Below are 25,286 nucleotides of genomic sequence, written 5' to 3' on the forward strand. Positions count from 1 at the left end.
GAGTCCTCTGTGCTGAAGGCTGAAGACTGCTAGTGAACTTTTCTGTGGCTGAGCATTCAGCCGGGTGTGAACGGACACCTAAGATTCCATGTGAACATTGTTATGTTTTGCTGTGTATGAATAAAACACTGAAGTTGATTTACAACCTGGTTCCTTGCCTCTATGCTGCGTCCGCTAACCTGTCTACCAGAGCAAATCCCCACAATATATATATATATATATATATACACACTACAGAGGACAGTATACTGTATATATGTACTACAGAGGACAGTATACTGTATATATACTACAGAGGACAGTACACTGTACATATATACTACAGATGACAGTATACTGTGTATATACTACAGAGGATGGTATACTGGATATATACTACAGAGGACAGTATACTGTATATATATACTACAGAGGACAGTATACTGTGTATATACTACAGAGGACAGTATACTGTATATACACTACAGAGGACAGTATACTGTATATATATACTACAGAGGACAGTATACTGTATATATACACTACAGAGGACAGTATACTGTATATATGTACTACAGAGGACAGTATACTGTATATATACTACAGAGGACAGTGTAATGTATATATACTACAGAGGACAGTATACTGTATATATACTACAGAGGACCGTATACTGTATATATACTACAGAGGACAGTATACTGTATATATACTACAGAGGACCGTATACTGTATATATATACTACAGAGGACAGTATACTGTATATATACACTACAGAGGACAGTATACTGTATATACACTACAGAGGACAGTATACTGTATATATGTACTATAGAGGACAGTATACTGTATATATACTACAGAGGACAGTATACTGTATATATACTACAGAGGACCGTATACTGTATATATACACTACAGAGGACAGTATACTGTATATATACACTACAGAGGACAGTATACTGTATATATACTACAGAGGACAGTATACTGTATATACACTACAGAGGACAGTATACTGTATATATGTACTACAGAGGACAGTATACTGTATATATACTACAGAGGACAGTATACTGTATATATGTACTACAGAGGACAGTATACTGTATATATATATATATATTTACTACAGAGGACAGTATACTGTATATATACTACAGAGGACAGTATACTGTATATACACTACAGAGGACAGTATACTGTATATATACTACAGAGGACAGTATACTGTATATACACTACAGAGGACAGTATACTGTATATATGTACTACAGAGGACAGTATACTGTATATATACTACAGAGGACAGTATACTGTATATATATATATATTTACTACAGAGGACAGTATACTGTATATACACTACAGAGGACAGTATACTGTATATATACTACAGAGGACAGTATACTGTATATACACTACAGAGGACAGTATACTGTATATATGTACTACAGAGGACAGTATACTGTATACATACTACAGAGGACAGTATACTGTATATATGTACTACAGAGGACAGTATACTGTATATATACTACAGAGGACCGTATACTGTATATATATACTACAGAGGACAGTATACTGTATATATACTACAGAGGACAGTATACTGTATATAAACTACAGAGGACAGTATACTGTATATATGTACTACAGAGGACAGTAAACTGTATATATACTACAGAGGACAGTATACTGTATATATATATATATATTTACTACAGAGGACAGTATACTATATATATACTACAGAGGACAGTATACTGTATATACACTACAGAGGACAGTATACTGTATATATACTACAGAGGACAGTATACTGTATATATATATATATATATATTTACTACAGAGGACAGTATACTATATATATACTACAGAGGACAGTATACTGTATATACACTACAGAGGACAGTATACTGTATATATGTACTACAGAGGACAGTATACTGTATATATACTACAGAGGACAGTATACTGTATATATACTACAGAGGACAGTATTCTGTGTGTGTATAATAAATATATATATATATATATATACAGGTCCTTCTAAAAAAATTAGCATATTGTGATAAAGTTCATTATTTTCTGTAATGTACTGATAAACATTAGACTTTCATATATTTTAGATTCCTTACACACAACTGAAGTAGTTCAATCCTTTTATTGTTTTAATATTGATGATTTTGGCCACAGCTCATGAAAACCCAAAATTCTTATCTAAAAAAATTAGCATATCATGAAAAGGTTCTCTAAACGAGCTATTAACCTAATCATCTGAATCAACTAATTAACTCTAAACACCTGCAAAAGATTCCTGAGGCTTTTACAAACTCCCAGCCTGGTTCATTACTCCAAACCGCAATCATGGGTCAGACTGCCGACCTGACTGCTGTCCAGAAGGCCATCATTGACCCCCTCAAGCAAGAGGGTAAGACACAGAAAGACATGTCTGAAGGAATAGGCTGTTCCCAGAGCGCTGTATCAAGGCCCCTCAGTGGGAAGTCTGTGGGAAGGAAAAAGTGTGGCAGAAAACGTTGCACAACGAGAAGAGGTGACCGGACCCTGAGGAAGATTGTGGAGAAGGACCACTAGGCTAGGTCCACTCTGGTCTTTATTTTCTGTTCCCATCTGGCTTGGTTATAATCCTATATTATGTTAGGCCTGTTTGAAAGGTCGAACATTGACCTAGTGGTGGCGTTGGAGGTTCAACTTTCTTTTGCTTTTGGTAATGTGAGCTAATTTGCACATCTTTTTCTTAGAGGGGCACTGGGTGGCTCCAATTTCAGGATGCAGGAAATACCTGGAGATGCCTGCTGAGCCAGTTACTGACCACATTGGTGACTGTTCTTCACCAGTGATCTCTAGGCATTTCCTGCCAGAACAGGAGCAGCGGGGATAGCTGAGGGTAGATATCCCTTCTTTAACTTTTTTTTCCCCCCACTTTGAACCCTTCCTAAAGAATTCTTCAACCCCCTGGGAAATCCCTTCAATAGCCACACAATGTAGTGGTCCATAATACATGACTGATGTTGGTTACCCACATTTGGAGCAACTTGTTTTCTCATTAGATTTCAGGCATTGGGGAGAAAATATAAGGTCACCCTCCAAATGGAGTTGTGTTCTTCTGGACATTTGGGACCCATTATTATGTCAGAGCCTGGCCCATCAGAGGTTCTTCTGCCAGTCTCGGGGCCAGTTCCAAGTTCATGTGGAACCTTGTACGATAGAGCGGACCCTATTATGGCTCAAGTTCTGTCACCAAACCAACATGCTAATACACCATTAATGGTGCCAGTGATGTTTTTGGAATGTTTTTTTGTTGCATTTTATTGTGTATGTGTGTATAGGTTAAATGTAAAAAAATAATAATGAGACAATTTTAATGGCACCATGTAAAAACCACCATAGCTAATGTGTTCGCTGTTCGATAAGGTTTGTCGCGGTTACAGGAATACCAAATCTATCTATGCCATCCTTTGGTTTTAAAGGTGGACCTTCTTCCTGAAAGCTTCTTTAATGTCTCTGTTCCTGAAGCTGTATATAACCGGATTCATCAAAGGTGTTAATACTGTGTATAGCATGGCCACCAGGGAGTCCACATCTGAAGAGTAGGAAGCCTTTGGCCGGACATACATGAAGATAAGCGGCAAAAAGAACATATTGACTACCACAAAGTGTGAGGCGCATGTGGAAAATGTTTTCTTGCGTCCATCTTTGGAGTCAATTTTGAGAATTGTTAATATGATTTTTATGTAGGAAACGACCACTAGAGTAAATGTTATTAGGAGAACAAAAGCCCCGATGGAGGAGCCAACAGCTACGTTGAAGGAAGTGTTGGTGCAGGCCAACTGCAACAATGGTGGATGGTCACAGTAGTAATGATGGATAATATTAGGTCCACAAAATGGTAAGTTCAAGGCTAAGATTAAGACTGTGACAGGAATAAGAAAACCTCCAGACCATGCCAAAGATGCCAATAGTAGATACCGTCTCCTGGTCATAATGGTCTGGTAATGTAGAGGAGAACATATAGCAACATATCGGTCATAAGCCATTATAGTCAGAAGTAAACATTCTGTTGCTGCTAAAGACAAGAAAAAATACATCTGAGTAAAGCAAGCTGCATAAGAGATGGTGTTAAGGTGCATTGAAAACTTGGCCAACATCTTCGGGATGGTTACTGAGGTGTAGCTCAAGTCAAGGAAAGACAAATTACTGACAAAGAAATACATTGGAGTATGTAGCCGTTGGTCAAGTATAACCAAGAAGAAGATGCTTCCATTTCCAGTGACGGTGAACAGGTAAATAAAGAGAAACACACAGAAGAGCAAAATATGATAGTTCTGAAGACTAGGGAATCCAAAGATGATGAATTCTGTTACAAGATGAATGGTCAGGTTAGAAGAAACTGCCGTCTGAAGGTAGTCCTTGTCCAACTGGTTGAGAAAAATCAAATTGAAAATATCAATGGAAAGTGTATGAGTGGTAACAGTGATGGGGAGGGGTTTGTGGTATCCTACAGGTCAATCTATCAGGACCTCTAACACCATGTGTACTGTCCAAATGGTGGCCCTGGGATATATCGCAATTGCAAATTTTATGAAGGAGTAGCATATTTTCTTGAGATTGTAGACTGGGATACTACCATTAGAGGATGTTATTTTAATGATTTGGTAGAATGAGGTTGTGCTAAGGCTTTAGTTTGGCACTAAACACTCAACTAACCAATCAATAGGAGAATGGAAGGGTTTCTGGTTCTGACTGTCCAAAAATGATGGGATCTATTAGACTACTCAGCTGTCAGGCCCTCTAGCTCATTGCCTAGCTACTGTACCAGTCCATGGTGGCACTCATGTCCCATATAGACATCTGCAGTTCTCCCTATTTGACTGCCCATCTCTTTATCGCTGCCCTCATTTTTCAAATAGATCTTTGAGGGGTTTATTTGCCAACCTGCCCATCTGCACAGTTTGCCTATAGTGGCACTTTCATGTAGGCAATTGAGGATCTCAATATACATCAGAATGCTATGTTTGCTATCCACATTTTCTTTAGAGTAGAGAAATACAATAATATGGGCTGTGAAGATGGTTTGACACAAGATCAATAAGGATTCAATATTCTCATTAGATACATTCAATTAATCACTGATAGGACGGCCCACTGGACTCCTCTATGCATAGACAGAGAAGGGGTTCACAGGAAGTGAAAAACTATATCAGTCTATATATGTCAGCTCAGCTCCTCCTGCTCCTTGCCATGATGCCTGCAGAGCTGAGCCTTCTAAGATGCTCATCCTGACCAAAAAATCCTGACATGCAGGAAAAAAACTAAAATAAGGCCTTTACGATATTCATGTTCAATTCTAGTTAGTTTCTTGTAGAATTAGTACTATTAGTAGATACTTCTCTAGCAGTTATAAATGTTCACTTTTGAAGGATATGTCCGCCTGTAATTCTTATGCACACAGTGACTCCTCCAGCAGAATAATGAGTGCAGCTCTGGAGTATAATACAGGATGTAACTCAGGATCAGTACAGGATAAGTAATGTATGTACACAGTGACTGCACCAGCAGAATAGTGAGTGCAGCTCTGGAGTATAATACAGGATGTAACTCAGGATCAGTACAGGATAAGTAATGTATGTACACAGTGACTGCACCAGCAGAATAGTGAGTGCAGCTCTGGAGTATAATACAGGATGTAACTCAGGAAGTACAGGATAAGTAATGTAATGTATGTACACAGTGACTGCACCAGCAGAATAGGGAGTGCAGCTCTGGAGTATAATACAGGATGTAACTCAGGATCAGTACAGGATAAGTAAGGTGGACCAGTCGAAGGGTTGGTCTTTGACCAACCTGCTCCCTTTGCTGATATATCTGGGCAGTGTGTGCATCTTGCCGGAGCCTCTCTGGACTCAGGTCTACAGTCTCTTCTTCCAACTGTTGTGGGGCACAGACTGAACCTAGTCAGGAAGGAGATTACTTACCGCACGAGGAGGCTAGGGAGGGTTGTGTATGGCAAACCCTGTGGTATTCCTGGTGAACACCTTCATCAAGGTTAACATTGCTGACCTTTGGAAAGAGAGGATTCCTCCGTAGGTACTCTCCTGTCGGGGAGGGTTTTGGCCTTTCTTCCAAGAATGGGAGACAGGAGGACAAGTCAAGGATCTTCGTCTTCTGAAGGCGATTTGCCGGTGGTGTCTGGGGATGTGGGAGATCAGGATTCTGTCAAGGAAACTCCTTGAACAAAGGGTTATGTTAACCTATTTTCAGAAACCTCTGGCCCTCAGGGATTGCCCAAGTCGGGATCTGGAGGTTAGGTTATGACTAGAGTTGAGCGAACACCTGGATGTTCGGGTTCGAGAAGTTCGGCCGAACATCCCGGAAATGTTCGGGTTCGGGATCCGAACCCGATCCGAACTTCGTCCCGAACCCGAACCCCATTGAAGTCAATGGGGACCCGAACTTTTCGGCACTAAAAAGGCTGTAAAACAGCCCAGGAAAGAGCTAGAGGGCTGCAAAAGGCAGCAACATGTAGGTAAATCCCCTGCAAACAAATGTGGATAGGGAAATTAATTAAAATAAAAATTAAATAAATAAAAATTAACCAAAATCAATTGGAGAGAGGTTCCATAGCAGAGAATCTGGCTTCCCGTCACCCACCACTGGAACAGTCCATTCTCAGATATTTAGGCCCCGGCACCCAGGCAGAGGAGAGAGGTCCCGTAACAGAGAATCTGTCTTCATGTCAGCAGAGAATTAGTCTGCATGTCATAGCAGAGAATGAGGCTTCACGTCAGCCACCACTGCAACAGTCCATTGGCATATATTTAGGCCCAGCACCCAGGCAGAGGAGGGAGGTCCCGTAACAGAGAATCTGTCTTCATGTCAGCAGAGAATTAGTCTGCATGTCATAGCAGAGAATGAGGCTTCACGTCAGCCACCACTGCAACAGTCCATTGGCATATATTTAGGCCCAGCACACACACAGGCAGAGGAGAGAGGTCCCGTAACAGAGAATCTGGCTTCATGTCAGCAGAGAATCAGTCTGCATGTCATAGCAGAGAATGAGGCTTCACGTCAGCCACCACTGCAACAGTCCATTGGCATATATTTAGGCCCAGCACACACACAGGCAGAGGAGAGAGGTCCCGTAACAGAGAATCTGGCTTCATGTCAGCAGAGAATCAGTCTGCATGTCATAGCAGAGAATGAGGCTTCACGTCAGCCACCACTGCAACAGTCCATTGGCATATATTTAGGCCCAGCACCCAGGCAGAGGAGGGAGGTCCCGTAACAGAGAATCTGTCTTCATGTCAGCAGAGAATTAGTCTGCATGTCATAGCAGAGAATGAGGCTTCACGTCAGCCACCACTGCAACAGTCCATTGGCATATATTTAGGCCCAGCACACACACAGGCAGAGGAGAGAGGTCCCGTAACAGAGAATCTGGCTTCATGTCAGCAGAGAATCAGTCTGCATGTCATAGCAGAGAATGAGGCTTCACGTCAGCCACCACTGCAACAGTCCATTGGCATATATTTAGGCCCAGCACACACACAGGCAGAGGAGAGAGGTCCCGTAACAGAGAATCTGGCTTCATGTCAGCAGAGAATCAGTCTGCATGTCATAGCAGAGAATGAGGCTTCACGTCAGCCACCACTGCAACAGTCCATTGGCATATATTTAGGCCCAGCACCCAGGCAGAGGAGGGAGGTCCCGTAACAGAGAATCTGTCTTCATGTCAGCAGAGAATTAGTCTGCATGTCATAGCAGAGAATGAGGCTTCACGTCAGCCACCACTGCAACAGTCCATTGGCATATATTTAGGCCCAGCACACACACAGGCAGAGGAGAGAGGTCCCGTAACAGAGAATCTGGCTTCATGTCAGCAGAGAATCAGTCTGCATGTCATAGCAGAGAATGAGGCTTCACGTCACCCACCACTGCAACAGTCCATTGGCATATATTTAGGCCTAGCACACAGGCAGAGCAGAGAGGTCCCGTAACAGACAATCTGGCTTCATGTCAGCAGAGAATCAGTCTGCATGTCATAGCAGAGAATGAGGCTTCACGTCACCCACCACTGCAACAGTCCATTGGCATATATTTAGGCCTAGCACACAGGCAGAGCAGAGAGGTCCCGTAACAGACAATCTGGCTTCATGACAGCAGAGAATTAGTCTGCATGTCATAGCAGAGAATGAGGCTTCACGTCAGCCACCACTGCAACAGTCCATTGGCATATATTTAGGCCCAGCACCCAGGCAGAGGAGAGAGGTCCCGTAACAGACAATCTGGCTTCATGTCAGCAGAGAATTAGTCTGCATGTCATAGCAGAGAATCAGGCTTCACGTCAGCCACCACTGCAACAGTCCATTGTCATAAATTTAGGCCCAGCACCCAGGCAGAGGAGAGAGGTCCCGTAACAGACAATCTGGCTTCATGTCAGCAGAGAATTAGTCTGCATGTCATAGCAGAGAATGAGGCTTCACGTCACCCACCACTGCAACAGTCCATTGGCATATATTTAGGCCTAGCACACAGGCAGAGCAGAGAGGTCCCGTAACAGACAATCTGGCTTCATGTCAGCAGAGAATCAGTCTGCATGTCATAGCAGAGAATGAGGCTTCACGTCACCCACCACTGCAACAGTCCATTGGCATATATTTAGGCCTAGCACACAGGCAGAGCAGAGAGGTCCCGTAACAGACGATCTGGCTTCATGTCAGCAGAGAATCAGTCTGCATGTCATAGCAGAGAATCAGGCTTCACGTCAGCCACCACTGCAACAGTCCATGGTCATAAATTTAGGCCCAGCACCCAGGCAGAGGAGAGAGGTCCCGTAACAGACAATCTGGCTTCATGTCAGCAGAGAATTAGTCTGCATGTCATAGCAGAGAATCAGGCTTCATGTCAGCCACCACTGCAACAGTCCATTGGCATATATTTAGGCCTAGCACACAGGCAGAGGAGAGGTTCATTCAACTTTGGGTAGCATCGCAATATAATGGTAAAATGAAAATAAAAATAGGATTGAATGAGGAAGTGCCCTGGAGTCCAATAATATATGGTTATGGGGAGGTAGTTAATGTCTAATCTGGACAAGGGACGGACAGGTCCTGTGGGATCCATGCCTGGTTCATTTTTATGAACGTCAGCTTGTCCACTGCAGAAAGACGCAGCAGTTGGCACCTGTGTTTCGTCATCATCAGAGACATGCTGAGGTGGTATTCCCATGTCCTCATCATCAGGAAACATAAGTGGTTGTGCGTCAGTGCATTCTATGTCTTTCACCGCTGGGGAAGGGCTAGGTGGATGCCCTTGGGAAACCCTGCCAGCGGAGTCTTCAAACAGCATAAGAGACTGCTGCATAACTTGAGGCTGAGACAGTTTCCCTGGTATGCATGGGGGTGATGTGACAGACTGATGGGGTTGGTTTTCAGGCGCCATCTGTGCGCTTTCTGCAGAAGACTGGGTGGGAGATAATGTGAACGTGCTGGATCCACTGTCGGCCACCCAATTGACTAATGCCTGTACCTGCTCAGGCCTTACCATCCTTAGAACGGCATTGGGCCCCACCATATATCGCTGTAAATTCTGGCGGCTACTGGGACCTGAGGTAGTTGGTACACTAGGACGTGTGGATGTGGCAGAACGGCCACGTCCTCTCCCAGCACCAGAGGGTCCACTAACACCACCACGACCATGTCCACGTCCGCGTCCCTTACTAGATGTTTTTCTCATTGTTATGGTTCACCACAACAACAAATATATTATTTGGCCCAATGTATTGTATTCAAATTCAGCGGGATATAAATTTGAGGCCTAGTATTTAGGCGCTGGGTGACCGGTATGGATTTAGTGACAGAATTAGACTTGGAAATGCACAGAAGCGTGTGTGTGAAGTTATTCTGAATGACCCTATGTGCACCTTCAATATTATATACCCTTTTAGGGATAGATTTCAAATAGCTCTGATATAGCAGAAACCACTAAATTATGAAATTGCTAAATTGGGAATTGTACTTCAACCCAGAACAAAAAATGTGCTTTGACGGACACTAAATATCTTGCCCAGCAACAACAGTACAGCGGTGGGTAACGAGAGATTTAGAGGGAATTAAATTTGAGGCCTAGTATTTAGGCGCTGGGTCACCGGTATGGATTTAGTGACAGAATTAGACTTGGAAATGCACAGAAGCGTGTGTGTGAAGTTATTCTGAATGACCCTATGTGCACCTTCAATATTATATACCCTTTTTGGGATAGATTTCAAATAGCTCTGATATAGCAGGAACCACTAAATTATGAAATTGCTAAATTGGGAATTGTACTTCAACCCAGAACAAAAAATGTGCTTTGACGGACACTAAATAACTTTCCCAGCTACAACAGGACAACGGTAACGAGAGATTTAGAGGGATTTAAATTTGAGGCCTAGTATTTAGGCGCTGGGTGACAGGTATGGGTTTAGTGACAGAATTAGACTTGGAAATACACAGTAGCGGGTGTGTGTGAAGTTATTCTGAATGACCCTATGTGCACCTTCAATATTATATACCCTTTTAGGGATAGATTTCAAATAGCTCTGATATAGCAGAAACCACTAAATTATGAAATTGCTAAATTTGGAATTGTACTTCAACCCAGAACAAAAAATGTGCTTTGACGGACACTAAATATCTTGCCCAGCAACAACAGTACACCGGTGGGTAACGAGAGATTTAGAGGGAATTAAATTTGAGGCCTAGTATTTAGGCGCTGGGTCACCGGTATGGATTTAGTGACAGAATTAGACTTGGAAATACACAGTAGCGGGTGTGTGTGAAGTTACTCTGAATGACCCTATGTGCACCTTCAATATTATATACCCTTTTTGGGATAGATTTCAAAGAGCTCTGATATAGCAGGAACCACTAAATTATGAAATTGCTAAATTGGGAATTGTATTTCAACCCAGAACAAGAAATGTGCTTGAACGGACACTAAATAACTCGCCCAGCTACAGCACTAGGGACAGATTTAGCTGGATATAAATTTGAGGCCTAGTATTTAGGCGCTGGGTGACCGGTATGGATTTAGTGACAGAATTAGACTGGGATATGGCCAAAAAATGAACAGACTATTGCTGGTTAAATGCACTTGGTGTGACAGCTTCACCCTGATGTAGGCTTTAGCCAAAAAACAACCACACCATTGAGGGTTAAATGCACTTGGTGACAGGCGCAGCTTGCCCCTGATTTTGTATATGGCCAAAAAATGAACAGACTATTGCTGGTTAAATGCACTTGGTGTGACAGCTTCACCCTGATGTAGGCTTTAGCCAAAAACAACCACACCATTGAGGGTTAAATGCACTTGGTGACAGGCGCAGCTTGCCCCTGATTTTGTATATGGCCAAAAAATGAACAGACTATTGCTGGTTAAATGCACTTGGTGTGACAGCTTCACCCTGATGTAGGCTTTAGCCAAAAAACAACCACACCATTGAGGGTTAAATGCACTTGGTGACAGGCGCAGCTTGCCCCTGATTTTGTATATGGCCAAAAAATGAACAGACTATTGCTGGTTAAATGCACTTGGTGTGACAGCTTCACCCTGATGTAGGCTTTAGCCAAAAAACAACCACACCATTGAGGGTTAAATGCACTTGGTCGCAGCTTGTGCTGGCGCACCACAAGACACAAAATGGCCGCCGATCACCCCAGAAAAATGAGACTGACAAACGGTCTGTGCAGCCTAAAAACAGTGAGCAATTGAGGATCAGCAGCTCAATGATCCACAGCTGCAGATCGATCAGTTAATCAAGTCCTTTGGAGGAGTTAATCTGCCTAATCTCGCCCTACTGTCGCAGCCGCAACCTCTCCCTACGCTAATCAGAGCAGAGTGACGGGCGGCGCTATGTGACTCCAGCTTAAATAGAGGCTGGGTCACATGGTGCTCTGGCCAATCACAGCCATGCCAATAGTAGGCATGGCTGTGATGGCCTCTTGGGGCAAGTAGTATGACGCTTGTTGATTGGCTGCTTTGCAGCCTTTCAAAAAGCGCCAAGAAAGCGTCACAAAAGCGCGAAGAAAGCGACGAACACCGAACCCGAACCCGGACTTTTACGAAAATGTCCGGGTTCGGGTCCGTGTCACGGACACCCCAAAATTCGGTACGAACCCGAACTATACAGTTCGAGTTCGCTCATCCCTAGTTATGACTTTTGAATTCTATCAGGATCTCCTTAACGTTTTGTGACTTAGCTTGGCGCTGCTCTCATAGGAAACTGTATGTGATGGACAACTTGAAGTGTAGGAGCTGTGAGAAAAGGGGTTGTGCCCGGGAGGAGTGCGGTGATGTGCAGGAAAGCATGGACCACTTCTTGCTTTATTGTCCCTTTAATACAGAGGTCTACAAAAGGGTATGTGCCTCCATTGGCTGGCCTGGGCTGGCCGGTCTCACCTATGCGGAGTGGGCCTATGGTGCATTCAGAGACTTGGGAGGCCGAGACGGCTGCACTTTATTCTTAGTTAGTGTAGTGGTGAGGTACTGCACGTGGAACGCACGCTGTCTAGTATATATGCAACGGAAAATCCTCCTGGTGGATGAGGTGGTGAAGAACCTTCTGCGTGACCTGGTGAAGATGCGCTCTCTAGAATATGACGGACTTGGGGCAGGGAGGGCAACTCACCTCTGGAGGGGCTTTTCCTTTTGGGTAGCCCTAGTCTTCTCATCCCCTTCACTGGTAGTGGGCTGATCTTGAAACGGTAGATTTTTTATTTTTCTGGTCAGTATATAGGATGTAGGGCTTCTAGGCATCGGACTTGGGCTTTGATGGGTGTGGGTTTGTTTCGCCCAAATTTTCTTGTATATATGGGGTTTGGTGTTAGGTGGGGTGGTGACTGGTGACACAAGGGCGGAGTAGTGTGTTCTTGGGACTATCTGGAGTTTGGGATTCTGTGGACTTGGGGACACTGGGTAAAAAAATAAATAAAAAATTCACACTAGTCTGATCTGGTCTATAGACATTGGACATGAACTGCGAGCATGAGAGGATGGACCAGCTCTCAGACTGCTGGGAGGAAGGGGTTGGCGGGTGTAGTTTTATATAGTGTATATCGTTCAGTTTATATGGTATAATTAAAAAAATATATTGTTATTTGGCAACTGGACCGGTTAGTTTTCTGTGATTATTTGTATATAATTGGCGGAGAGTGGGTGTATATATGTATAGTTGGCGTATGCATATAATACAATATTAATATTGGAGTGAGTGTCTGGACCAGTGTTACTTTTATTTATTGTTTAGTTGTGTTTGATATTTTATGGTAATTATGTTTGTTACATTGTGTTATTGTTATGTTTTATAATTTTATAATAAAATAAATACAGATGTAATTTAGGATCAGTACAGGATAAGTAATGTATGTACACAGTGACTGCACCAGCAGAATAGTGAGTGCAGCTCTGGAGTATAATACAGGATGTAACTCAGGATCAGTACAGGATAAGTAATGTATGTACACAGTGACTGCACCAGCAGAATAGTGAGTGCAGCTCTAGAGTATTATACAGGATGTAACTCAGGATCAGTACAGGATAAGTAATGTATGTACACAGTGACTACACCAGCAGAATAGTGAGTGCAGCTCTGGAGTATAATACAGGATGTAACTCAGGATCAGTACAGGATAAGTAATGTATGTACACAGTGACTGCACCAGCAGAATAGTGAGTGCAGCTCTAGAGTATAATACAGGATGTAACTCAGGATCAGTACAGGATAAGTAATGTATGTACACAGTGACTGCACCAGCAGAATAGTGAGTGCAGCTATAGAGTATAATACAGGATGTAACTCAGGATCAGTACAGGATAAGTAATGTATGTACACAGTGACTGCACCAGCAGAATAGTGAGTGCAGCTCTGGAGTATAATACAGGATGTAACTCAGGATCAGTACAGGATAAGTAATGTATGTACACAGTGACTGCACCAGCAGAATAGTGAGTGCAGCTCTGGAGTATAATACAGGATGTAACTCCGGATCAGTACAGGATAAGTAATGTATGTACACAGTGACTGCACCAGCAGAATAGTGAGTGCAGCTCTGGAGTATAATACAGGATGTAACTCAGGATCAGTGCAGGATAAGTAATGTATGTACACAGTGACTGCACCAGCAGAATAGAGAGTGCAGCTCTGGACTATAATACAGGATGTAACTCAGGATCAGTACAGGATAAGTAATGTATGTACACAGTGACTGCACCAGCAGAATAGTGAGTGCAGCTCTGGAGTATAATACAGATGTAACTCAGGATCGGTACAGGATAAGTAATGTATGTACACAGTGACTCCACCAGCAGAATAGTGAGTGCAGCTCTGGAGTATAATACAGATGTAACTCAGGATCGGTACAGGATAAGTAATGTATGTACACAGTGACTCCACCAGCAGAATAGTGAGTGCAGCTCTGGAGTATAATACAGGATGTAACTCAGGATCAGTACAGGATAAGTAATGTATGTACACAGTGACTGCACCAGCAGAATAGTGAGTGCAGCTCTGGAGTATAATACAGGATGTAACTCAGGATCAGTACAGGATAAGTAATGTATGTACACAGTGACTGCACCAGCAGAATAGTGAGTGCAGCTCTGGAGTATAATACAGGATGTAACTCAGGATCAGTACAGGATAAGTAATGTATGTACACAGTGACTGCACCAGCAGAATAGTGAGTGCAGCTCTGGAGTATAATACAGGATGTAACTCAGGATCAGTACAGGATAAGTAATGTATGTACACAGTGACTGCACCAGCAGAATAGTGAGTGCAGCTCTGGAGTATAATACAGGATAAGTAATGTAATGTATGTACACAGTGACTGCACCAGCAGAATAGTGAGTGCAGCTCTGGAGTATAATACAGGATGTAACTCAGGATCAGTACAGGATAAGTAATGTATGTACACAGTGACTGCACCAGCAGAATAGTGAGTGCAGCTCTGGAGTATAATACAGGATGTGACTCAGGATCAGTACAGTATAAGTAATGTATGTACACAGTGACTGCACCAGCAGAATAGTGAGTGCAGCTCTGGAGTATAATACAGGATGCCTGCCTTGCACCAACATGTGTCCCGTAACATCACACGTGCCCTGAGCAATGCAGTTACTGGGAAGGTCCACTTAACCACAGACACATGGACAAGTTCTTTCGGCCAGGGACACTACATTTCCCCGACGGCACACTGGGTGAATTTTGTGGAGGCTGGAAGCGAGTCGGACCCCGGGATGGGACAGGTGCTACCGACGCCAAGGATTGCGGGCCCTACATCGATCAGGGTTTCTGCCAGCACCTACGTTAGTGGCTCCAACCCCCACTTCTCCTCCTCTGCCTCCTCCTCCATTTCCACCTCTAAATTATCATCTTGCAGCACCAGTCAGCCATCAGTGGGTAGCTGGAAGCAGTGTAGCACTGCAGTGGGGAAGCGTCAACAGTCCATTCTGAAGCTTGGAACAAACAGCACACCGCCGCAGAGCTGTGGCAGGGGATAGGAGGCCAGACTGAGCTGTGGCTCTCGCCACTTAAACTGGAACCGGGCATGGTTGTGTCTAATAATGGCCGTAACTTGGTGGCGGCTTTGGAGCTGGGCAAGCTCACACAAATACCATGCCTAGCCCACGTGTTCAACCTAGTGGTTCAGCGGTTTCTCAAAACCTACCACAGTTTGCCTGAGCTACTGGTGAAGGTGCGCCATGTGTGTACACATTTCCGCAAGTCATCGACAGCTTCAGCGCTGCTGCAGCTGGAAATTGCAATCTTACAGGCTGTTGTGCGACGTGAGCACGAGCTGGAACTCCAGGTTCCACATGTTGGCCAGGCTTTGTTAGCAGCAGAGGGCAGTAGTGGAGTACCAGCTGCAACATGGCCGTCGCCTTTCCAGTCAGCTTCCGCTATTCACAGTGGGCATAGATGTCTGACCTCTGTGAGGTTTTAAGAAACTTTGAGGAATCAACACAGATGGTGAGTGGTGATAACGATATTATCAGCGTCACCATCCCACTGCTGTGTCTACTCAAACACTCTCTGCTCACAATTAAGGATGACGCTTTGCTTGTGGAAGAGGTGGAAATGGGGGAAGACATTACACAGGGTGCTAGCCAGACCAGCCTCAGTTCGTCTTCTCAGTGCAAATTGGATGATAAGGGGAGGAGGAGCAGGAGACGGTTGCCTCCGCTACAGAGGGTAGTACCCAAGGAAGTTTAATGCCATCTGTTCTGCGTGGGTGGGGAGAAGAGGAGGAAGAGGATGAGGAGATTGAGAGTCATCCTCCTGATGACGACAGTGAAGTCTTGCCTGTTGGTACTCTGGCACACATGGCTGACTTCATGTTAGGCTGCCTTTCCCGCACCCTGTGCGTTGTACGCATTTTAGACAGCATGGATTACTGGTTGTTCACCTTTCTCGACCCCCACTACAAATAAAACTTCTCATCTCTCATTCCTCTGGTGGAGAGGACGAGCAAAATGGTGCAATACCAGAAGATCCTTGGAAAATTGCTCCAAAATTTTCCATCTGACAACGCTGGCTGTAGAGTCCGTAGTTCCTTGGGCAACCGAGAAGGGGAGACGAGGGGAACACATAGCAGTTCCAACAGAGGCAGGGCAACACTCTACAAAGCCTGGGACAGTTTCATTACACCCCGCCAGCACCCTCACCCTGATGCGCGGCCTACTGTCACAAGGAGGGAAAAATTTTAGAAGATGGTGAAGGAGTACATAGCAGACCGTGTCAGCGTCCTCAATGATCCCTCAGTGCCTTACAACTACTGGGTGTCCAAGCTGGACACGTGGCACAAACTGGAGCTCTACGCCTTGGAGGTGCTGGCCTGCCCTGCCGCCATAGTTTTGTCTGAGCGGGTATTTAGTGCTGCTGGTGGCATTATAACAGATAAGCATATCCGTATGTTAACTGAAAATGCTGACAGGATGACTCTTATAAAATGAAGGCCTGGATTGCCCCTGACTTCTCGACTCCACCAGAGGAATGCTGATGAACAAAAAGGCACTTTAAATGTGTTGTTTATAATATGGTTGAATCTTCCTTTTATCATCCTCCTCCTCCTCTTCCATCATATCAACATGCTTATTTGTCGCATATATGCCCTCGCATATAATGTTTTACAGGGTCAGCTCACCTGCAGGCCCTCGCATATAATGTTTTACAGGGTCAGCTCACCTGCAGGCCCTCACCTACAATCTATTACAGGGTCAGCTCACCTACAGGCCATTGCATATAGTTTTTTTGAGGGTTAGCTCACCTACAGGCCTTCGTATATAATTTTTTAGAGGGTCAGCTCACCAGCAGGCCCTCACCTACAATCTTTTGCAGGGTCAGCTCACCTGCAGGCCCTCGCATATAATATTTTACAGTTTCAGCTTACCTGCAGGCCCTCACATATGTTTTACAGGGTCAGCTCACCTGCAGGCCCTTGCATATAATGTTTTACAGTTTCAGCTCACCTGCAGGCCCTTGCACATAATGTTTTACAGGGTCAGCTCACCTGCTTGTCCTCGCATATAATGTTTTACAGGGTCAGCTCGCCTGTAGACGCTCGCATATAATGTTTTACAGGGTCAGCTCACCAGCAGGCCCTTACCTACAATCTTTTAGAGGGTCAGCTCACCTGCAGGCCCTCGCATATAATGTTTTAGAGGGTCAGCTCACCAGCAGGTCTTCACCCCTAATGTTTTAGATGGTCAGCTCAGCAGCAGGCCCTCGCCCATAATGTTTTAGACGGTCACCAGCAGGCCCTTGCTCCTAATGTTTTTGAGGGTCACCAGCAGGCCATCAATCATAATTTTTAGAGGGTGCATGATGCCCTCCTTTGCGTGTGATAAAGGGTTTATTGGAGTGCCGGTTCCTTGTAATTTTTGGAAGCGCTTTCACTTAGTGCATAGGCTTTATGAGTGTAAGAGTCCCACTACCTGAACAATTGTACCACAATGTGAATGAGGCCCTCCTTTATGTGATATACAGGTTGTATCGGAGTGCCTCTTCCTTGTCATTTCTGGCAGCACTCGCACTTTACATACAAGTAAATATACAGGAAAGGATGTTTCCTAACAATTTTTCCTCTAAAATCAATTTTATCTTCGGTTTTGTGCGTATTATTGTCAGTCTGTGAAAGCGGCGTACTACTCGGACAACATCGTTCCCAGCTGCGACGGGAGTACAAGATACATCCAGACATCCTTCCCGAACCATTTCAGTGGTGTTTCTATCAATTTCTGACCTTTTCCTATGAACAAGACACCCTCCCCTCTTCAGAGCAGGGGGTGCCTGGATAAATGCTCGGGTTCTCCCATTGACTTCTATTGTGCTCGGGTGCTCAGTAGAGCACCCGAGCATCCCGAGGTATTCGGCCTGAGCACCTGAGCACTTTGGTGCTCGATCAATACTACTTAGGATCAGTACAGGATAAGTAATGTAATGTATGTACACAGTGACTGCACCAGCAGAATAGGGAGTGCAGCTCTGAAGTATAATACAGGATGTAACTCAGGATCAGTTCAGGATAAGTAATGTAATGTATGTACACAGTGACTGCACCAGCAGAATAGTGAGTGCAGCTCTGGAGTATAATACAGGATGTAACTCAGGATCAGTACAGGATAAGTAATGTAATGTATGTACACAGTGACTGCACCAGCAGAATAGTGAGTGCAGCTCTGGAGTATAATACAGGATGTAACTCAGGATCAGTACAGGATAAGTAATGTATATACACAGTGACTGCACCAGCAGAATAGTGAGTGCAGCTCTGGAGTATAATACAGGATGTAACTCAGGATCAGTACAGGATAAGTAATGTAATGTATGTACACAGTGACTGCACCAGCAGAATAGTGAGTGCAGCTCTGAAGTTTAATTAAGTCTGTGACATGTCTCTTGTGTATGTATATTGGCCATTAAAATGTGTCAGGAAAAGCGTCTCATTCTTTAAACTGTATACGTGGATCGATACAATGTATTACACTGAGTCCTCTCTGGGTTCTATGGCATCAGTTATGTGATGAATGACACTTACCTGATATAGGCTGGTTCCCATAGCAGGAAAAATGTCTTAAATCTCGAAATCTCAGTAACGAGGATTCTTCTTGATTCTCGAGGACAGTGTTTGGATTTTCTTGCCCTACGGAGAAGTCTCCTGTAGGCTACTAATACCTCTATTTATACCCCAGGGTAATAATCTGGAGTGGTATTAATTGTTGTTATAAGTCTCCAGAGAATTATTAGTCTGAGCCTCCTCGAAGGGCCCCCGCCTTGTTGTTGTTGTTGTTTGCGAAAATAAATATTACACAGCCTGTGTCTTTCTTCCCTCAAGGGGTTAATTAATGTTTGAAGAATGCTACTAAAATTAACTTATAGTAAACAGAAGCGACCGCCATGGACCCCGGTGGGATCACGTATAGAATGACACTATCATTAATCGTCTTGAAAGATGAGACGTATACATACACATGATACAAGTCTCAGGGCCTGAGGGGCCCACAGCCCTCCGTGGCGCCATATAACGGTGCCCATCAAGAAATGAATGATAAAGTGTCGCACTAGTTACAGTCCATCGCCTGTAGACACTGTTGTAAACTGTGCCAAAATTTGGTGCCGATTTCCCCCGACCTGGCGCATTTCTTGTGCAATTTGATGCTTTAAGTTCTTGAGAAATCCTCTGCACCTAGCTCAAAGGGGGCGTGACTCAACAGAAAAGGGCGTGGGGCCTAATATCTGAATGTTAGCGCCAACGTTATGCCACAATTCAAGCATAGAATTATGTCTCCAACTTAGATCCAGCCGACTGATCCGGCAGAGAAGGTCGGGAATCGGCCGGACACAAACCGCAGCGCGCAGCATTTTTTCCGGACTATAGCCAGATCTCCAGTGTACCCTATTAGACTTAATTTGTCACGCAGGCATTCCAGTTGCACCCGGCAGTGCCAGATAGAGAGAATTCTGGCACTCTGTTCTCTACTGGAACAGCCTGCCGGAATCCATGCCGCAGATGTCAAAGTAGCCTAAGCCAACCAATAATTGGCATAAAGTTACACATAAATGCATCCTTTAAAGGGAGTCTGTCAGCAGTTTTAACCATGCAAAACTGCTGATAGCACTAGGTAGAGACTAGGGAGTGCAGGACAAACATACCTTATGTGGAATAGTGAGAATATAAATAGAGTTGAGCAGACACCTGGATGTTCGGGTTCGACCGAACTTGAAAAAAAAGTTCGGGTTCGGGACCCGAACTTGACCTCGAACCCGAACTCCATTGAAGTCAATGGGGACCCGTACTTTTGGGCACTAAAATTGCTCTAAAATAGTCCTGGAAAGGGCTAGAGGGCTGCAAAAGGCATCAAAGTGTACTTAAGAGCATGGCAACTGTTCTGCAAACAAATGTGGATAGGGAAATGACTTAAAATAACATAAAATACAGAAAAATTAAAAATAACAATCTGGATCTAGGAGTAGGAGGTTGAGGAGGCGGTGGATAGGTAAATGTGGCGGTGTAGGTTGACGTTACGGTGTAGGTGGAAGCGGCAGTAAAGGAGGAATAGGTAGCCAACACTGATTTGTTATTTTTTATTTTTAAATTGGGGTATCCCCCAAAATATTGAGACATATAATAAAATAAAACTAAGAATAAGTGCACTTGAGTACAAGAATGGATGGTTGAGGCTGGTATACATGTCTATTCTGCACAAGGTACGGACAAGTCATGTAGGATCCATGCCTGGTTCATTTTAATAAACGTAAGCTTGTCCACATTGGCTGCAGCCTGTGATAATGCTCTCTGCTGTGCTAAACACACGTTCACACTATACACTGGCTGCAGGGCAGGTCAGAACCTCCAAGGCTGACAAAGCTTTTCCACATTTGGGCCATGCTAACCCTGCCTTCTCAGGTGCTGGCGGTGCCCCAGCTGCGTTGGCGACCTCTTCCTCCTCCTCTGCCTTCGCCTTGTGCTTCCACTGTGCCCCCGCTGTCAGGTGGGAATGCCATCAGCAGCGCGCGCTTGTAGTCACGCATCTTCCGATCAGTAACAGATGTTTTCACTAAATTTAGTTCCCCGTCACCCAGGCACAGCAGGGGTTCATTCACGGCAAAAGGGGGTTCATCTCACCCAGCAATAGAACAGAGGATTTTGAGAGATTTAGGCCCCCGTCTCCCAGGCACAGCAGGGGTTCATTCACGGCAAAAGGGGGTTCATGTCACCCAGCAATAGATAAGAGGATTTTGAGAGATTTAGGCCCCTGTCACCCAGGCACAGCAGGGGATCATTCACGGCAAAAGGGGGTTCATGTCACCCAGCAATAGAACAGAGGATTTTGAGAGATTTAGACCCCTGTCACCCAGGCCCAGCAGGGGTTCATTCACCGCAAAAGGGGGTTTATGTCACCCAGCAATAGAACAGAGGATTTTGAGAGATTTAGGCCTCTGTCACCCAGGCACAGCAGGGGATCATTCACGGCAAAAGGGGGTTCATGTCACCCAGCAATAGAACAGAGGATTTTGAGAGATTTAGACCCCTGTCACCCAGGCCCAGCAGGGGTTCATTCACAGGAAAAGTGGGTTCATGTCACCCAGCAATAGATCAGAGGATTTTGAGAGAATGAGGCCCCTGTCACCCAGGCACAGCAGGGGTTCATTCACGGCAAAAGGGGGTTCATGTCACTCAGCTATTTAACAGACGATTTTGAGAGATTTAGGCCCCTGTCACCCAGGCACAGCAGGGGTTCATTCACGGCAAAAGCGGGTTCATGTCACCCAGCAATAGAACAGAGGTGTCACGGTCTGGAGTCAGGCTCGGAAGCCAATAGCTATAGCAGCGGAGCAGATATTCACACTGGTCACCCTGGCTGATGACACGGGTTCACCTGAGGTGCGGGGTCTAAGTACTAACCGGTATTCTCCAGAGCTCCTGATGGTGGAGATGGACTTTGCTGCGTGTTAGTACCAGGTCATGGTCCTCAGGATAGCCCAAGCAGGAGGTGAGCAAGCCAAGGTCCAGTAGCAGATATAGCAGGCAGCGATCTAGCAGAAGCGTGGTTGAGAAACAAGCCAAAGTCGGTAATGGATAGTGCAGGTTGGGATTAAGCAGGAGCGTAGTCGAGGAACAAGCCAAATGTCAGTAACGGATGGTAGCAGAGATACGGTCAGCAGCAGGATAGACAGGAGCGAGATATTGGCTGGTAACAACACAATATTCTGGCAACCAGGCAGTGCAGAGACATGGCTTAAATCAGGAAGTTCATGGGAGGAGCAAAGAGTTCAAGGTTCAAGGCAAACAAGATTCAAGACAAGATCATTCAAGGAATTGTCTAAGGAACTGTCCAGCATTTCAGGTGGCTCAGCATGTAGAGGCACCGCCAGACGCAGCAGAGGTCCCGGGTTCAAGTCCAGATCCTAACAGTACTCCCGTCCTCCCACGACATCCCCTGGATGTCTAAGGGCCAGGTTTGTGAGGAAACCTCTGGTGGAATTCCTTTGTTAATCTAGAGGCATGAACATTCTCATCAGGCTCCCAAGAGTTTTCTTCTGGCCCATATCTTTCCCATTAAAACAGATATAGTAATTTGTTCCGAACGAACCTGGAGTCAAGAATTGTTTAACCACAAATTCTTCTTCGCCCTGTACTTCAACAGGTGGAGGAGGAGGATGAATTCTTCCAGAAAAAGTATTTTCATGAAACGTTTTGTCCGGAAGTTTTAGGCGAAAAGTGACCGGGTTGATTTGAGCAAAATCTCAAAAGGTCCCACAAACTTTTGACCCAACTTAGCACATGGAACCTTGTCACCCACGTGAAAGGTGGGGATTGATCTCCGATGTCTGTCAGCAGCCTTCTTGTAATATTCCTGAGCCTCCTTCGATGTATTCGTCAATTTCTCCTGGATCTCCTGTAATGAAGTTAATCTGTTGGTAACAGCAGGAATTGGAGTTGAAATAGGTAGATCTGGAATAAAAACTGGATGATACCCAGTGTTTAGGAAAAAGGGGCTTTGGGAAGTGGAGCTATGTTTAGAGTTATTATAAGCAAACTCTGACGTAGGAAGGTAGTCCACCCAATCATCCTGAAGATAACTCACAAAACATCGAAGGTATTGCTCCAAAGTTTGATTGGTCCTCTCGGTCTGACCATTGGACTGTGCATGAAAAGCTGAGGACAGATTTATTGTTACACCCAACGCTGAGCAAAAACTTCTCCAAAATTTAGAGGTAAACTGTACTCCTTTGGCAGACACCACATCATCAGGAATTCCAGGTAGTTTAAAAACTTCCCGGACCATTACTTCTGCAGTATGTTCAGCAGAGGGTACCCCCTTAACTAGAATAAAATGAGCCATTTTAGTGAGACAGTCCACAACTACCAGGATGGTGGTCATCCCTTTAGAAAGGGGAAGGTCGACCACAAAGTCCATAGAAATTGACCCCCATGGTCTTAATGGAACAGGCAATGGTTGAAGTAACCCCAGAGGAGGAGATCGGGGTGTCTTATTGCGAGCACAGGTTCGACACAAAGCCACATAACTCTTGACATCTTTCTTGTACCCAGGCCACTAAAAGGAATGTGATAAGAGTTCCTCTGTCTTAGAAACCCAAAAAGACCAGCAAGTTTCGAGTCGTGAACCAACCTGAAAGCTTCTACTCGAGTTGATTCAGGTACATAGAGGCAATGCGCTTGAGTCCAAAAAACGTTGCTGTACTTGAGGTTAAAGTCTTTAGGAGGATGATTAAGAAGTGGGTCATTCTCATACCTCTCCTTGAGAAGATTAAGAAAGGTCTTAGAACTCATGGCCCCTAGAAAGTTATTTTGAGGCAGGATCGTACATTCAGAGTTGCTTTCCTGGAGAGGCCCAGACAACATCTTGACCCAGGGCGGTACGAGATAGTGCAGGTTGGAATTAAGCAGGAGTGTAGTCGAGGAACAAGCCAAATGTCAGTAACGGATGGTAGCAGAGATACGGTCGGCAGCAGGATAGACAGGAGCGAGATATTGGCTGGAAACAACACAATATTCTGGCAACACAATATTCTTGTCACCCAGCAATAGAACAGAAGGAGCTGGACTTAGGGCGCAGCATAGGGGGAGGCGAACATGACAGGGGGTGGTTTAAGGAGACCCCTCCCTGTGAGTAGTAAGGGATTGGTGGGTTTGATTTATGTGGGGGGAGCCAGAGGGGTTAAAAGGGGGAGTGAGGCAGGGGAGAGGGGCCATTTTGGTGCGTACTGACCGCCATCCGGACGCATCATGGAAGCGATTTTGTCACAGCTTCGAGCAGCGGCGGCCGAGAGGGGTGAGGACTGGCTGCAAGATCGGGTCCAGGAGCTGCTGCAGGGGGTGGCAGAGGCTCCCGCTTTGTCTCTGCCGCGGACATTCCGGCCGCGGCGGTCTGTACCGCTGGCGCGCCTCAGTCCTGAGATGGCGCCCCCTAGGGCTCAGCGCCAAAGAAGGAGCCCCTCAAGGGACCCTCCACTCCTGGGGTTGACGGTATCTGTGCCTCCCCGGACGCCCAGGCGTGGGAGGAATCCTGCTCAGCGGTGGAGCTCTGCTGCAGGCTGTGCCAGGCCTGCCCGGCGTGACGGTCGGCGTGGGGAGGAAGGACCCAGTACGTCAGGCCCAGTCCAGGGAGCGGGGACTGGGGCCTCTCAGCGAGGGAGCGGTGGAGAGCGTGGCGGAGCTGCTGCAGGCCACGCGGCAGGAGGCAGCAGGCTCCCGGCCGTGACTTCCAGCAGTGCAGAGGGGGAGGGGTCGGCCCTCCTTGAAGAACTTGCCAGCTGCAGTGGATCCTCGGCTACTGGAGGGGTGCGACGCCTGAAAGAAGATGCCCCTGAAGGTTCGGCGCAGAGATCAGCTCGTCCGGATGCAGGACTTGCGGCTGGTGGGGTCACAGCACCCACGCAGCCAGGTGAGACACCTTGGGGACCATTAGTACAGTTGGGGGCTAGTTTGACTGGGGGTGGGGGTGTGGGTGGGGGGGCCCATCTTTATTTGAGTAGAGGCTTAGGGCAGTTTCTTGGGGGTTTGGCGGGTCTGGCGGCTGGCTCGGGGGCGGGGGGCCTGTCACCGCTTCCGGTTTGGGGGGCGTTGGGGGGTCCCGGTGGGGTTCAGAGCGGGGGGGGGTGCAGTATCGGACGTGCGGGCGTCCAGCGTGTCAGTGCAGACTCAGGCCGGCGGAGTGGGGGAGGCGGGGGAGTCGCGGTTAGATGACCGGGCGAAAGGGGAGGTATATGTTTGTT

The 25,286-nt window shown here is 45.6% G+C and overlaps 1 protein-coding gene across 1 annotated transcript; it reads right to left on the minus strand.

Moving 5' to 3' along the window:
• Positions 1–3,471: 3,471 nt before the first annotated feature.
• Positions 3,472–23,913, minus strand: LOC122930658 (olfactory receptor 6N1-like). The gene is made up of 3 exons (XM_044284184.1): positions 23,681–23,913; positions 22,850–22,961; positions 3,472–4,425 (listed from the first exon to the last, which is right to left on the minus strand). The coding sequence occupies exons 1-3, from the start codon at positions 23,911–23,913 to the stop codon at positions 3,472–3,474; spliced, it is 1,299 nt and encodes a 432-aa protein (XP_044140119.1).
• Between the last annotated feature and the right edge of the window lie 1,373 nt (positions 23,914–25,286).

Source organism: Bufo gargarizans, chromosome 3 (assembly GCF_014858855.1).
Source record: "Bufo gargarizans isolate SCDJY-AF-19 chromosome 3, ASM1485885v1, whole genome shotgun sequence".
In the NCBI taxonomy this organism is placed as follows: Eukaryota; Metazoa; Chordata; class Amphibia; order Anura; family Bufonidae; genus Bufo; species Bufo gargarizans.